The sequence below is a fragment of the Heptranchias perlo genome, chromosome 36, assembly GCF_035084215.1.
Source record: "Heptranchias perlo isolate sHepPer1 chromosome 36, sHepPer1.hap1, whole genome shotgun sequence".
Taxonomy (NCBI): domain Eukaryota; kingdom Metazoa; phylum Chordata; class Chondrichthyes; order Hexanchiformes; family Hexanchidae; genus Heptranchias; species Heptranchias perlo.
This window is the reverse complement of record NC_090360.1, coordinates 8,343,153-8,358,291: the sequence shown is the minus strand read 5'-3', so window position 1 is coordinate 8,358,291 and position 15,139 is coordinate 8,343,153. Positions and strand designations below refer to the sequence as shown.

General features: G+C 44.5%; 1 protein-coding gene across 2 annotated transcripts in view; it reads left to right on the top strand.

Moving 5' to 3' along the window:
- The first annotated feature begins 3,633 nt into the window (after positions 1-3,633).
- The window catches only part of polr3a (polymerase (RNA) III (DNA directed) polypeptide A), a 51,072-nt gene continuing 39,566 nt past the window's right edge, over positions 3,634-15,139 (top strand). For both annotated transcript variants that reach the window (XM_067972487.1, XM_067972486.1), the window contains exons 1-6: positions 3,634-3,807; positions 6,323-6,458; positions 6,907-7,044; positions 9,597-9,768; positions 11,633-11,787; positions 12,333-12,572. In XM_067972487.1, coding sequence (XP_067828588.1) covers positions 3,764-3,807; positions 6,323-6,458; positions 6,907-7,044; positions 9,597-9,768; positions 11,633-11,787; positions 12,333-12,572 — 885 coding nt within the window. In that variant the 5' untranslated portion in view covers positions 3,634-3,763. The remainder of the gene's footprint in view (positions 3,808-6,322; positions 6,459-6,906; positions 7,045-9,596; positions 9,769-11,632; positions 11,788-12,332; positions 12,573-15,139) is intronic.

Sequence of the window (15,139 nt, the reverse complement as noted above, 5' to 3'; positions counted from 1 at the left end):
CAATACTACTACCAGAATGAATCGTTTCCTCTTTAACCTCATGCAGCTTCTCTCTCCATTTTCTGTAACTCACTCATCTGTCTTTTTCTTTTCTCATTCCTTCTCTCAATTTTTTTTCTCTTTCTCAGGCACACTGATCAGTATATTTCTATTACTCTCACCTGTCGCTTTCTTTCTCATTCCTTTCTCTCAATTTTTTTTCTCTCGTGTTCTCAGGCAAACAAAGTGATCAGTATAGTTCTACAACTTATTAACATCTACTCCCCTTCGGGCCTGTATTAATATTTGAATCTCACGATTGCCCCTGATGTTCCCTGCCCAACCCCCAAACCAACTTTTTGGCTGTAATTTTGAACTCAACCATCCCATGATTGCCCCTGATGTTCCCTGCCCCCTGCCCCCTGCCCCCTCCCCCCAAACCAACTTTTTGGCTGTAATTTTGAACTCCCTTCACTGGAGGGGCTCATGTTTTCTGAGGGAATATTTAAGATAGGGGTAGATCTTATGAATTTACACTCCTCTCAATGACCTCTGGTATATACTCCTTTGTGCAAAGCCCTGTGCTGGCAGCACGAATTGTAAAAACGATTCCAAAAGTCACGGGGGTAGAGATTTGTTCAAGCTAGGTGCGAGGAGAGATCCCAGTGCCTGAACCGGTAGGCCCGAGATGCACCCGATATTGAGCCTCAGGGCTGATTTAAATAACACCGGCGAGCTGCGGACACCTACTGGGCATCCCCGGGCATCTCGCCGGCAAAGAGGCTTCCAATATCGGGCCATTGCGTCGGCGGCAGCAGCCCTCGGGTAAGTGCTGAAAGGGGAAGGCAAATTGGGAGGGGATTGACGGGGAGAGAAGAGCCTATTTGCAGGCAGTGGGGGGAGGGGGGAAATCGATTGGTGGGCAGCAGGGATCAGTGGTTTTAATGTGGGGTTGGGAGGAGCATTCCTATTCCTCGCAATCTCACACTCGGGTACATATATTTTAAAAACATAGCTTTTTGGCAGCGGCTCGCTGCAGGCCGCATGTACGCTCGGTGCGTTCAGGGCATCCCAATTGGCGTCATCCAATGTGTGCTCCTTCTCGACGGATTTTCATGTCTTCACAGCACCCAGACGATGCAGTGCAGGACCAGGAAAATCGATCCTATAGACTCTGCCAGCAATGCAAAGCAGTGGAAGAAACAAACCAGGACAGCAAAACAGAAGATTGTGTGTGACTGGGAGGGTGTTATAAACTGGTGACACTATCTTGGAACTCAGATAAATTTACAAACATTGAGTGATGGTGTCACCTAATCCCCTCGGTTGTATAACATCTTTATAATACCCCCAGGAGTTTCGAAACTTTGAAAACTGTGTGTTTAGTAACGTAGACTAGATTTTCACCTTCGCCACATGGCCGATAAACTGGTGGGTCAGATCGCACGGCCTTTATCGAATCCGCCTGGTTTATGTTCCATTGCAATCAATAGCATAAAAGTCGGGTTTGCAACTGTGTCCTGGAGATGAGTCTTTAATTCCTGGAGACTCCAGGGCAATCCTGGAGGTTGGCAACCCTCACTCTGCTCCGCCAGATTACTGCCCAGGCAGCGAAGACTAAAGTCTGTCCCATACTCTCTTCCAAAACACATACAATCTTACAGACTCATAGCAGACACTCAGTGACAGTCAGGTTTCTAGAACAGTTCGGGTCTCCATATTATAAAAAGGATATAGAGGCACTGGAGAAGGTGCAAAAAAGATTTACTTAGATGATGCCAGAACTGAGCAGATGTATTGGTCAGGAGAGACCAAACAGGCTGGGGCTCTTTTCTCTCGAAAAGAGAAGGCCAAGGGGTGACCTGATAGAGGTCTTTAAGATAACGATAGGGTAGATGTAGAGAAGTTGTTTCCACTTGTGGGGGAGTCCAAAACTTGAGGTCACCAATATAAGATAGTCACTAATAAATCTAATAGAGAAGGAGAAACTTCTTTACCCAAATGGTGGTAAGAATGTGGAACGTGCTGCCACAAGGAGTAGTTGAGGTGAATAGCAAAGATGCATTTAAGGGGAAGCAGGATAAACACATGAGGGAGAAAGGAATAGAAGGATATGCTGATAGGGTTAGATGAAGTAGAGTGGGAGGAGTCTCGTGTGGAGCATAAACGCCAGCATAGACCAGTTGGACTGAAAGGCTTTCATTTGTGCTGCAGACTCGATGTAGTGGTCTTTTGCAACTGAATGGCTTGTTAAGCCACTTCAGAGGACTTTAAGAGTGAACCACATGGTGTGGACATATGCAGACCATTCCAGTGGGGATAGCAGGTTCCCTTCCCTGAAGGAGATTAATGAACCAGCTGGGTTTCATGTTTCAATCAGGCAGCAACCTCTGTATCAATCAGGAGCTGACTTTAGACCTTCTATCCTAGCCATCACAAAGACTACATACTTTCACTTCTGCAACATTGCCTGTCTTTGACCCTATCTCAACTTTGTGAAAAAACATATCCAAATTTTCAGTACCACTGAACTCAAATGTTTTGAACACCGTCCTCAAGCTCCTACCTCCACAAATCCTAACTTGTTGAATACTTTGCTATCCCACATCCTCTCCTGCACAATGTGCTGCTTGGTCAGCACCCCATCCTGGTCAACCTTCGCTGGCCCCATCACCCAACACATCCTTGCTGTTTGCAAATCCCTTTGTAGCCTCACACTATCAAAGCTCCAGTCTCTTTCAGCTTCATGTGCCAGCTCTGATCTCCTGTACATCCTGTCTTTTCTGCGTTCCTCACTTGCTGGATAAGCTTTCAGCCATCTGTTCTCTGGAGCTTGTTCCCTGAGCCTCTTCATTTTGCTACTTCTCTCCCACCCATTAAAAGCCTCCCCAAGACCGTGATTTTGGTCATGCAACCTAATTCTTCTACGACAGCTCAGTCTATTCTCTACTATGTGAAGCACTGTGCAAGTGCAAGTTGTTATGGGGAGACCAAATTTAGGGCTGATATCAGGGAGTATTTCTCCACACATAAGGCGATCACAGTTGGAACAAGTTGCCAGAAGGGCACTGAGGCCAGAACACTGGATCTACTTAGCTTGATGCTATGATGAGAATACGGCAGTGTTGGTATTCTGGAAAGATGAGGTTAAATGGCATTTTTCATCCAAACGTATCTTGCGATGTTTATATGTTTGGTGCATATGAACCCCTTGGGTTTGTCAATGGAAATTTCACACCGAGAACTTGTCCAGTGCTGACGGCTTGGATCAAAAGGGTTTGATGTTCAAAACCAAAAGGACAGCCTGTCAGCACTAACATTCATAAAATCTTATACTGCAGGAGGCGATTCGGCCCATCCTACCTGTGCCAGCTCTTTGAAAGAGCTGTCCAAATGGTCGCACTCCACTGCTCTTTCCGCATATCCCTGCAATTATTTTTTTCCTCTGTAAGTATATATCCAATTCCCTTTTGAAAATTACTACTGAATCTGCTTCCACCACTCTATCAGGCGGTGCATTCCAGATCATAACAATTTAACATGCATTTATTGAACTTTTTGCACAGTGGGGGTGAGGTGGGTGCCTGCGGGTGGCGCTGTAGCGGGAGGGTGCAGGAAGGAGGGGTGAAAGGTCGGCGATCGCAGTGCGGCGGCGCGGAGTCTCGGGCCGGGGTTGGAGTCGGGGCTCGAGCGGCGGCCGTTACACCGGCAGGCGGGGCCGGTCAGAGCGCGAGAGGCGCTGCCGGCGGAGGAGGAGGCGGGTGTGGTGTCGCCATTGCCCATCATGGTGAAGGAGCAGTTCAGGGAGACGGATGTGGCCAAGAAAATGTGAGTGAGTTAAGTGGAGGCCAATGCCGGGATAATGTGGCACATGGAGAGTGGGGGTAAGGGGAGGGTTAGAGGCTGGGGGTAGGGGGATTGTGGCGGGGGTAGGGGGATTGTGGCCGGGGGGGGTAGGGGGATTGTGGCCGGGGGGGGGGGTAGGGGGATTGTGGCCGGGGGGGGGGGGTAGGGGGATTGTGGCCGGGGGGGGGGTAGGGGGATTGTGGCCGGGGGGGGTAGGGGGATTGTGCCCGGGGTAGGGGGATTGTGGCCGGGGGGGGTAGGGGGATTGTGGCCGGGGGGGGTAGGGGGATTGTGGCCGGGGGGGGTAGGGGGATTGTGGCCGGGGTAGGGGGATTGTGGCCGGGGTAGGGGGATTGTGGGGGGGGGTAGGGGGATTGTGGCCGGGGGGGGGGGGGGGTAGGGGGATTGTGGCCGGGGGGGGGGGGGGGTAGGGGGATTGTGGCCGGGGGGGGGGGGGGGGGTAGGGGGATTGTGGCCGGGGGGGGGGGGGGGGGGGTAGGGTAGGGGGATTGTGGCCGGGGGGGGGGGGGGGTAGGGGGATTGTGGCCGGGGGGGGGGGGGGGGGGGTAGGGGGATTGTGGCCGGGGGGGGGGGGGGGGGGTAGGGGGATTGTGGCCGGGGGGGGGGGGGGGGTAGGGGGATTGTGGCCGGGGGGGGGGGCAGGGGGATTGTGGCGGGGGGGGGGGGGGGGGGTAGGGGGATTGTGGCCGGGGGGGGGGGTAGGGGGATTGTCGCCGGGGGGGATTGTGGCCGGGGTAGGGGGATTGTGGCCGGGGGGGGGTTAGGGGGACTGTGGCCGGGGGGGGGGGGGGGTAGGGGGACTGTGGCCGGGGGGGGGGGGGGGGGGTAGGGGGACTGTGGCCGGGGTGGGGGGGGGGTAGGGGGATTGTGGCCGGGGGGGGGGGTAGGGGGGTGGCGGGGGGGGGGGTAGGGGGGTGGCGGGGGGGGGGGTAGGGGGGTGGCGGGGGGGGGGGATTGGGGGGGGTAGGGGGGGAGATTGCGGGTGGGGGAGTGGGGGGTGGGGAGGGGGTCGTGGGGGAGATTAGGGGGGGTAGGGGGATTGTGGCGGGGGGGAGTGGGAGTCGGGGGGGAGATTGCGTGAGGGGGAGTGGGGGTCGGGGGGGTGGGGGGCGAGTGGGAGTGGGGGGGCGAGTGGGGGCGGGGGGGTGGGGGTCATGGGGGGGGTAGGGGGTGGCGGGGGGGGGTGGGGGGATTGGGGGGGTAGGGGGGAGATTGCGGGAGGGGGAGTGGGGGTCGGGGGGGGTGGGGGGCGAGTGGGGGCGGGGGGTGAGGAGGGGGTCGTGGGGGAGATTAGGGGGGGGGAGTGGGAGTCGGGGGGGAGATTGCGGGAGGGGTCGGGGGGGTGGGGGGCGAGTGGGGGAGGGGGGCGGGGGGGAGGGGGGCGGGGGGAGATTGGGGGGAGGGGAGGGGGAGTGGGGATCGGGAGAGATGGGGCTGGGGTTCGGGAGATGGGAAGACTGGGGGTCGGGAGATGGGGCAGGGAGTGGGGGTCGGGAGAGGGAGGGACTGGGTATTGGGGACAGGGAGAGCGGGTGTTGGGTTGTTAATTGTGGGCTGGTGCTGGGGAGATGAGGATACGATTAAGAGTTGGGGTTTGGGACAGTGGAGAGCTTGGGTTTGTGGAAACATGTATTTTTGAGACAGCAGGTCCCTGAAGTGTTGTTCATTTGGACTTGCTCATTTTTTTGAATCTTATTCTGGAAAGTAAACACTGCTCTATATGTTTGTCCCCTCCTGCCTTGAACATACTGCATTGAGCTGGTGCTTGTACGTTAGCACTTTGTACTCTGCCCAATGTTAGCAGCATCAAAAGTGCTTCAGATTTCATTTGAGGGAATATACTACAATTATGCATTTTATTTTACCAATTGTAAACAAGGCCTGGGTCTTATGAAGTGGGTACAGTAGTGTAGTCGTTATGTTACTGCACTAGTAACCAGAGGCCTATTAATCCAGAGAACATGAGTTCAAATCCTACCATGGCAGTTTGTGAATTTGCATTCAGTTTTTTAAAAAAATCTGGAAATAATTGGTATCAGTAAAAGTGATCACAAAGCTGCTGGATTGTCATCAAAGCCAAACTGGCTCACTGATGTCTTTTAGGGAAGGAAATTTGCTGTCCTTCCCCTGTCTGGTCTATATGTGTAGAATTGCTATATTTGTGTTTCATTGAACTTTGTCCATTTTTGGTTGATGTAAAATGTGGCGATTTGAGCCACATTTTACAGCGATGAAGATCAGCAAATGTTGGGCACCTTATGTTAACACTGCAGTTCTGGGGTTGTACATGATCTGTCGAAAGCAGTGTTGTGTGTAGAGAATTAAACAGTATTTGTCTTAAGGATATAATAGACTGATGGTAAATTTAAAATGGCTGTTTTACAGCCTATATCTGTTTCTCATTCAGGCTAATCTGTGTCCATGTTGAGTGAAATACACATGACCATAATGATCTTTGGTTTGCTTCCTCGTATAGAAGCCACATCTGTTTTGGGATGAAGTCTGCAGAACAGATGCGGCAACAGGCGCACATCCAGGTGGTCAGCAAGAACCTGTATAGTCAGGATAACAGCCACACTCCTTTGTCGCATGGTGTACTGGATCATCGTATGGTAAGCTCAGAATCCGTTCACTCTAGTGTTGTGGCGAATAACAGTTTTTACTGAAGTAGGTTAAGATAACTGTACATCTGTAGGGGTTGCATGGACTATGCTTGATCTTCAAACAAAAAATATTAAAAGTAATATTGCTAATTAATGCAATTTCTCCTTCCTGAAATTATATGGGTGCAGTATTACTTTTTGAATGCTAATTTTAAATAGTCTTTTACTCATCGAGCCCCATTTCCTTCTATTGTCAATCAGGTGGAGCAACAAACAATAAGGAGTTGACTTGTGTGTGCCCAGAAAACATAAATATTCAAATGTATTTTAGATATTTGCCAAGTTTTCCTATTAAAGTGATCCAGAAGAATGTATTGTAACTTAATTGTTCTGTAGATGAGCAGCTCCAATAATTTGTTCTTAAAGTTAATTGATCTTACCTCTTGAACCTCAATAGGGAACTAGTGAGAAAGATCGTCCATGTGAAACATGTGGGAAGAATCTGGCTGACTGCATTGGACACTATGGTTACATTGACTTGGAGCTGCCATGTTTCCATGTTGGTTATTTTAAAGCGATTATTGGAATCTTACAAGTAAGGAAAAATACAGCTGCTATGAACGTACTGATTTTGCAAACAGTGGCCATTACACATTCCTTATTGGATTGGTTCATTGAGTGATTTTGTTATTTTACCATTTATACAAATAGATAAATATTGTATGATGTATTAGTGGTTATATTAGATGAAACATTTAATGATTGTGTGTAAGCAAGCTATGTTCCCAGCATTACAGGTGATTGCCTTAAATGTGGCAATTTCCCTGTTAAGCTTTTAAGCCGACAGGGGGTTATGTTTAACATGTCAGGTCTTGAAAAACAGCTCCACGAGTTTTGTCCCTATTGCTAATGTTCAGTCTATTAAATTGACCAGCATTGTAATGGTGTGTCAGATACTTTACTGTATTTGATTTCTATCCTCTAGAAATTTCATGGAAGTGAAATGGCTTCAATTGTAGAAATCTGGTACTGCAACCCAATGATCTTTCTAGACTTCACTCTGAGATTTTATATGGGCCCAGATGTTCGAGTTAGGTCTTGGGTCTCTTATCAATCTCTGGATGTGAGATCTTGCAGCTAAGGAAAAAATTCAATGTATTGCCACTTGGATCTGTCTGTTCTCTGTAACCCACTATTCTGAGAAGTCTGTTAGTTGCCTCATGTGGGAAGGCTTTGAGTTGAAATTTCATATTGGTGATGATCTGCTGCAACACATCAGAACTCATTTGAAGAAAAGCAAAATAACAGGGTTAGGATTATTGTATTGTACATGGCTAATCCTTGTCAGATTTTGGTGTGATGACTGGAGTTTTTTTTTTAAACTGTTCTACTGAAATGTATTAATAGTAAATACAAACCTTGAGCAGTGCAATAATAATAGGAGCAATTATGTAGTACCTTTTTAATGTAGAAAAACAGCTCAGGACACTTCATAAAGGAGAAAAATGAGCTGGTGCCATGGAAGGTTAGGAAAGATGGCTAAAAACTTAGTTGAAGAGATGGGTTTTAGGAAGCCCTTTTAAGATGGGGAGGGAGGTGGAGAGATGGGGCTTAAGAGAGAGAGTTACAGAGAGTAAGACTTAGACATCCAATGGTGGAGTGGTTAGAGGGTATGAGAGAGGAAGTAATGCTGGAGAACTTTGCAGAGGTAGGATGGGATGTGGCCATGGAGGAATTCGTAGAAGAGAATGAGGATTTTACATATGACCCATTGAGATGGAGATACTCGGCAAGCAGGGCTTACTATGGGACAGAATGTGTATGGTAGACTTTTTGACAGTTTAGAGTTCTTGGAGGGTGGTGGTTGGGAGCCCAATAATGACAATGAACACGGCGCAATTTTTATTTTAATTCCTCAAATACACATGAAGGGAACTTTTGTTGTATAAACTACCGTAATAAATTGGCTAGATGTTAACACATTTATAACATTTGAAGGGGACTAAATAACATTGTATGTCAGAACGTACTTTGGGGCATAGTATTTGACTCATACTGACAAAACAAAGGTCACTTGTGTTCAGCTGTGAAGGACTAACAGTCTTGTGTTTCAGACGTTCTGAAACTAGTTTCTACTAGTTCCCACTTGTCTGCATTAGAATTTTTTTTCATTTAGCAGGGTTCAATTCTGGCTGAAAGGAAAGAATTTGGAAAATAGAAATGTCATAGTGCAGTAGGGAGTTCTGTGAGCTATGGGTTGAGACTATGTGGATTGGGCCACCTGTGATGCAGCAACGTAACCCAGCGTGGGAGTGTTGATGCTGTTCCTGCGTGAAAAAAGTGCGCAGAAATTTTCAAAGTATTTACTATTATCCACGTTGATGGACATATCTATATTTGCGCAAAGACAGAACTATGTTCCTTAATTGCCATTGTATTTAAAGCTTCTATGAATCTAATTATTTCCCTGCCACATAATCCTAGTCATTTTGAATGGGAGTTTGTATGGGGCAAAGATTGCCCGCCTGTCAGGCATGGCTGGCAGGTTATTGGATGGTTTTAAGTGCTGAAAGCCAACAATAGGGGGTACCACTGTCACTGAACGTGTTACAGGAACAGTTCATGTTAACTGAAGGTATATGAGGCTTTTTGTGCAGGTTCTATTTGAATGAAGTTTCCAGCAGAAATCGACGTGTATAAATGTGGAGTTGTTTCTTTTAGGCTTCAAAACAATATGTTAAGTGTCGATCAGATAGTGGTCCTGTAGTCTTAATATCAACCCCTACTGCAGTGATACAGTCTGAGTGCCTGAACCACTGCCCTGTGGCTAAAAAGGAGGCACAAAATCAAACTAGAGAAAGGCAGACTTATGATGTTGGAGTTTTTCACACTGATCAACATAGATAATGGATTTTTTGGTAGGACAGTAGAGGTAAAAATCCTGCAATCATTTTTTTTAAAAATGTGTGGATGCTGTAAAGGGGAACCAGGTTCTTTGAATGGATGAACTGGGGTGGGCCAAAGGTCTGCCTCATCTGTATCCATCTTCGTTAACCTGCAAGCAGCTGAACAGAATGCAACAATTATTGCTCATGATTCTGCTTTTAACTTTTTCTGGCTACTCATGCTTGTGTTTTCTTTTCCCAGATGATCTGTAAAACATGTTCTCATATCATGCTGTCACAAGAAGAAAAGAAAGTGTTTCTCGATACTTTAAAAAGGCCTGGCTTAACCTACCTTCAGAAGCGAGGCCTAAAAAAGAAAGTCTCTGAGAAATGTAGGAAAAAGACCTTCTGTCTGTATTGCGGATCCTTCAATGGTAGGAGCCCATTATAAAAGTACTGCTGGTGTTCAATTAATTATGGGGGAAAAAAGGAAAAATATACAACTGTTCCAAGATACTGTATCTCACTTAGAAATGCTCCACAAAAATGAGTGATTCTGTATGCCAAAAGGTCAGAAGTGACAGCTTATTAATGACATTTTTCTTCATTGCTGTAATGTGTGGGATATAGCTGGGTGGTGCAGTGATGTACACTCCACATTCCATTTTTTACTTGTGAACTGTATTGGAATTCAACACAGACTGATAGAATTACATTTTTTTTCCTCTTAAATTAATGAGTTAAAGTTTCAGCCCAGTTCTTAACAGAAGATTCCATAGCACAAACTTTCCCCTATTTTTGCATTGATTAGATAATCCATATGTGAGGTTGAGGAACATTTTTGAGTACTGTAAGGGAAGTCTCAATGCATGTTCTGTCTGACTAAATGTACGCACTTTGAACATAAAAGTTCACATTGAAGGCTCTGATACTCAGGTGCTCAGTTTTGTATCCTGTTTTGGGGATTAACTGCCCAATAAAAAACCAACAATTACTCTAACAGCTGTCAGACTGGAGATTGCTGTCACAGTAATAATGATTTTGATACCCAAAAGCTATTGGATAGATGGACTAATAAATCCAATAGGGAATTCAGGAGAAACTTCTTTACCCAGAGAGTGGTTAGAATGTGGAACTCGTTTACCACAAGGATTAGTTGAGGTGAATAGATGCATTTAAGGTGAAGTTAGATAAATACATGAGGGAGAAAGGAATAGAAGGATATACTGATACGGTAGGGTGGGAGAAGGCTCGTGTCGAGCATAAACACTGGCATAGGACCATTTGGGCCGAATGGCCTGCTTCTGTGTTGTACATTCTAGGTAATTCTAATAGAGATTGGAAAGATCATCAGGAGGAATGGATGAATGCAGTAACATCAAAATGACTGCCTGAAAACAAGTGGAAATATTGGCAGCAGGCATTTGGGCAAGATCAGGGTACAAAAGCGTCTTAACTGGAACTGGGAATCTTTAAGAAAGTTTTGCTTGCACTGTTGAATAGCATCCTGTAGGAAACCTTTTATCCATTGCCAAAACTTTGCATCAATGCTACACTTTTAAAAGTTCTTCAATTTACGGCAAGAAGTGATGTATGGAGGTGAGCAAAGCAATGCATAAACTGAGAAGTTCCTATTTTGTTAACTGGGCCCCTGCTTGAAAATAAACATTCTGTCTGACATGTCCTGCATATGAATAATAAATTAATTTTATTATCACTGACTTTATGAAGTGTCAGCTTGGCTCAGTTGGTAGCACTTTTGCCTCTCAGTCAGAAGGCCATGGGTTCAAGCTCCACAGCAGGACTTGAGCACATAATCTAGGTTAACACTTCAGTGCTGGGGAGTGCTGCATTGCCAAAGATGCTGTCCTTTGAATGAGACATTAAACCAAGGCTCCCAACCTGTTTTAGTGGTTCATTCGGATGTTTAAGTTTCCATGTTTCTGTTCAAAGAATAGTTCCCATGTCTGTGTTCAAAGAAGACCGGATGAGCCGTTCAACATTCCTCCCGCACCCAACACCACCACCAAAAAACAGATTAACTGTTCATTCATTACATTGCTGTTTGTGGGATCTTGCTGTCTGCAAAATGACTGTGCACTTACAATCTGGACAAATCAATGTAATTCATTCAGTGTGGAGTGTTTTGGGGCACTTCTAAAATTTGATAAAAGTACAATAAAAATCCAAGTTCTTTCAATTTCTCATCCTTATCTCAAAATGGATGATCAGCTTTTTGTATTTCAATGTAGTTGCCTGTTTTATCAAGTTAAAGTGTTGATACTTTGTTTTAAATAGGTCCTGTGAAAAAATGTGGCTTATTGAAAATTATTCATGAAAAGTACAAGACAAATAAGAAAGTGATCGACCCTGTGGTCTCTGATTTTCTACAGTCTTTTGATATAGCCATAGAACATAACAAAGAGGTGGAGGCATTGCTTGGAAGAGCTCAAGTTAGTATTGTGTTCAAATTCTTGAATACACATTCTGCACTTTAGTACCAAAATTAAAATTTTTTGATCATTTTTATTTATTAATTCTATTGAAAGGTACAATTGTTTCATTATCTAATGTGAAAAATATGTTTTTGAGTCTGCCCTGCAATCAATGTAACAGCTCATTAAGGAGAAGAGTATAAATTTTGCAGTAAAACTGAACGTAACATTCTAATTTCAAGAAATCTATTTATTAGAATTTAGAAATTTTGATGATTGCAATTTAGATTAGGTATTCACTTCAAAAGTTTTCGCGAATCTAATATTTGATTATCTTGAATATTAGCCGAGTAAAAGGTATGCACAATGTAAGGAACACATATCTTGGATATATAAACTTTAATCTGTACCTCATTACAGTACAATGCTTTCTTAAATGCCGTGGAAGTTTGTTCTTTGTGTATAATAACTGAATGCAGCATTGATTACATATATATCACTGCAATCTAAAAGAAGCATATTTTATATATAGTGTTCTACAACTCGCTTTCTTCATCTTTCAGGAGAATCTCAATCCCCTTGTGGTGTTAAACATATTTAAAAGAATTCCTTCAGAAGATGTCCCACTGCTTCTAATGAACCTGGAAGCAGGGAAGCCTGCCGACCTAATCCTTACTCGGTTACTGGTTCCTCCTCTTTGTATCAGACCTTCAGTGGTCAGCGACCTGAAATCAGGGACTAATGAAGACGACTTAACAATGAAGCTGACAGAAATCATCTTCCTGAATGATGTAATTAAAAAGGTCGGCCCATGTTTCGAGAAGTTACATTTTATACAGCATTGTAATGCAATATTCCATGATGAACATGCACTGTTTAATGTGTAGAACTGAAGTGAACTGATCAGTGCTACAATCTAATAACAATGAAATACAGTTTTAGACCTTTAGCAGGGTTCTGCAATAAGTGGTACAAATCCTAAATAATTTAATTGAAAAATTATTATTTGTTTTTAAGACATTCTCTGTAAATGTAAAGAATCGGCTAAGATCCTAAACAGAGTTTGTCTTTGTTCATGCAGCATATTTGTTCCATACCTGCCTTTGGTTTGTATTTAGGAATGATCTTCAGTTTTCTCACTGTAGCTTGAAATGTGTAGCATTTGATACAGAAATTAACCATCACCTCTTTTCTCAGTGCCTCGGGTAAGCGAGACACAAATCAGCCAGGCCTCCCATTCCTTGCTATTCAACAGCCATTACACCCTGTGTATTCTACAGATCACAGTTTTTGCGAAGTGGTTCTTTTCCTGTCAGTGGCAGAGATTAAGACGAGTGGGTCATAAATTAGGATAATGCAATCAAATTAAATATCGTTACTTGTAATTTGAATTGTTTGGATATTAGGTTTTATTTAACTGTTCTGAGAATTGCATGCCCTGTGCATATTAAAAGATGGTACATCATTCACGTAACTGTTTAAAAGTCTCTATACAGTTATGTATAATATTTCAAGATATCCAACACAATTGAGGTATTTAATCTGTAAATTTTACTCAATACAAATTTCTGTCACACTTCAAAAAAAATTATAAACAGGAAGCCAGCCATTCCCTGAGATTTCAGACAAACTTCACAAACACCGGAGGGGAGACTGTCTGCTTGACCGTAGGATGCCTGTGTTGGACTGGGGTGGACAAATGTAAGGAGTCTTACAACACCAGGTTATAGTCCAACAGCTTTATTTGAAAGCTGTTGGACTATAACCTGGTGGTGTAAGACTCCTTACATTACTACAATAAGAACATTTGGCCTTAAAAGGACAGACCAAGTTGTGCACACATTCCATCAGCAGCGGAATATATTGTGTGCTAAGTGGTATAATGCTCCAGTCCTCGTAAACCTGCATATCCTCTGACTTGCTGTGAATAACATCACAGGAGATGTGCTAGTATTAAATTGATATTTTTGGGGTAATTTTTTTGTCCACATGGAGGATCTTGGTGCTTGCAAATGGAAGGTTTCTCCATTTTTTTTTACAAATAGTGCCTGTGTCAAGCATTCCCAGATGCAAAATGAAACTTTTTTTACTCTGTTGGTTCTTATCTAAATTGGATTAGAGTACCCCCAACTGCAGCCATTTGACATTTCTATTTCCTCAAAGAAGCCCTCCTACCAGCCTTATTTATTGCAGTTTGTGGTGAATCCTGGAAGTTTTTGTTCCATGGATTGATGTGTGCTAGGAACAAGTTTGAGACTGACCAGACTTCAGTACCATGAGTGTGGGCTGGATTTGAACCCAGGCCATAGAAGTGAAAGTCCCTGCAGAAGTTAAGTCTGATTCAGTGCAATTGCCCACTGGAGAAGACTGAAGCAAATGGTCATCTTGTTCTATAGTTTACTTGGAACACTTATGAGTCATCACAACATAAGAGAAGCTCTGGTTGGTATCAGCTCAGTGGAAAAGAAAGCAGGAGTGAGTCTTCAGCTCCATTCCTTCCCTCAAACATTCCATATGTCACACAGCAATTTTAGCATTTGTGTATAGTACAAAAGATACACACTGGATAGCAAAATAATGTTAGGGCCTAACTCATGAATGATCACAGCAGGTTCAAGTTCTGTTGATGGTATATTTTCCATATGCCATTGGCTACCCAGTATGATGTATAAATGCAAACATTTTGTTAGAATTTTCAGACTTGTTCAGAACAAAGTGCATGGGCACCATCTTGTGGCCATTGTGGTTTTACTTTCTAAATTTTAACATTGCATTTGATACCTTACACTAGTTTGAAATAATAGACAAGTATACGTGAAGTATATATTGGGAGTGCATTTTTTTAAATGTTTTTTTTGTAGATTTCTAATCAAAAAAACAACTTTCTGGTCCTACATAGTTTTTCCACACTCTCTCTAAGCTTCCTTCCCTGCTGGAAAATACTTACTCCCTAGCCCAACAGATTACACTGTAGCTGCCCCAAAGTCAGTTCTGTGCCATGGAGTCCCTTTGGGTTTGGCATAAGAATTTTGGGAGGGAGTTTAAGTGCAGGTGCCATGGTGGCTGAAAGAGCATCCATCAATGGTGGAGTGAAGAAGATAGAGGGAACAAGTAGAAGGCCATTGTCAGAAGAGCAAAGTGTTATGAGCAAGACCATTGGCCTGAAGAGTGGGGCGTAGGGAGCCAGACAAGGTGATGGAAGTTTAGGGCATTGTGTGGGGAAGGATACAGGCAGCAGCACTCTGAATGAATTGCAGTTTATGATAGGTGGAAGTGAGGAGGCCAGCTGGGACAGCATTAGTAAAGTTGTGATGATAAAAGCATGGATTAGAGTCACCACAGCGGTGTGGGGAAAGGTAGAGGTGGAGGC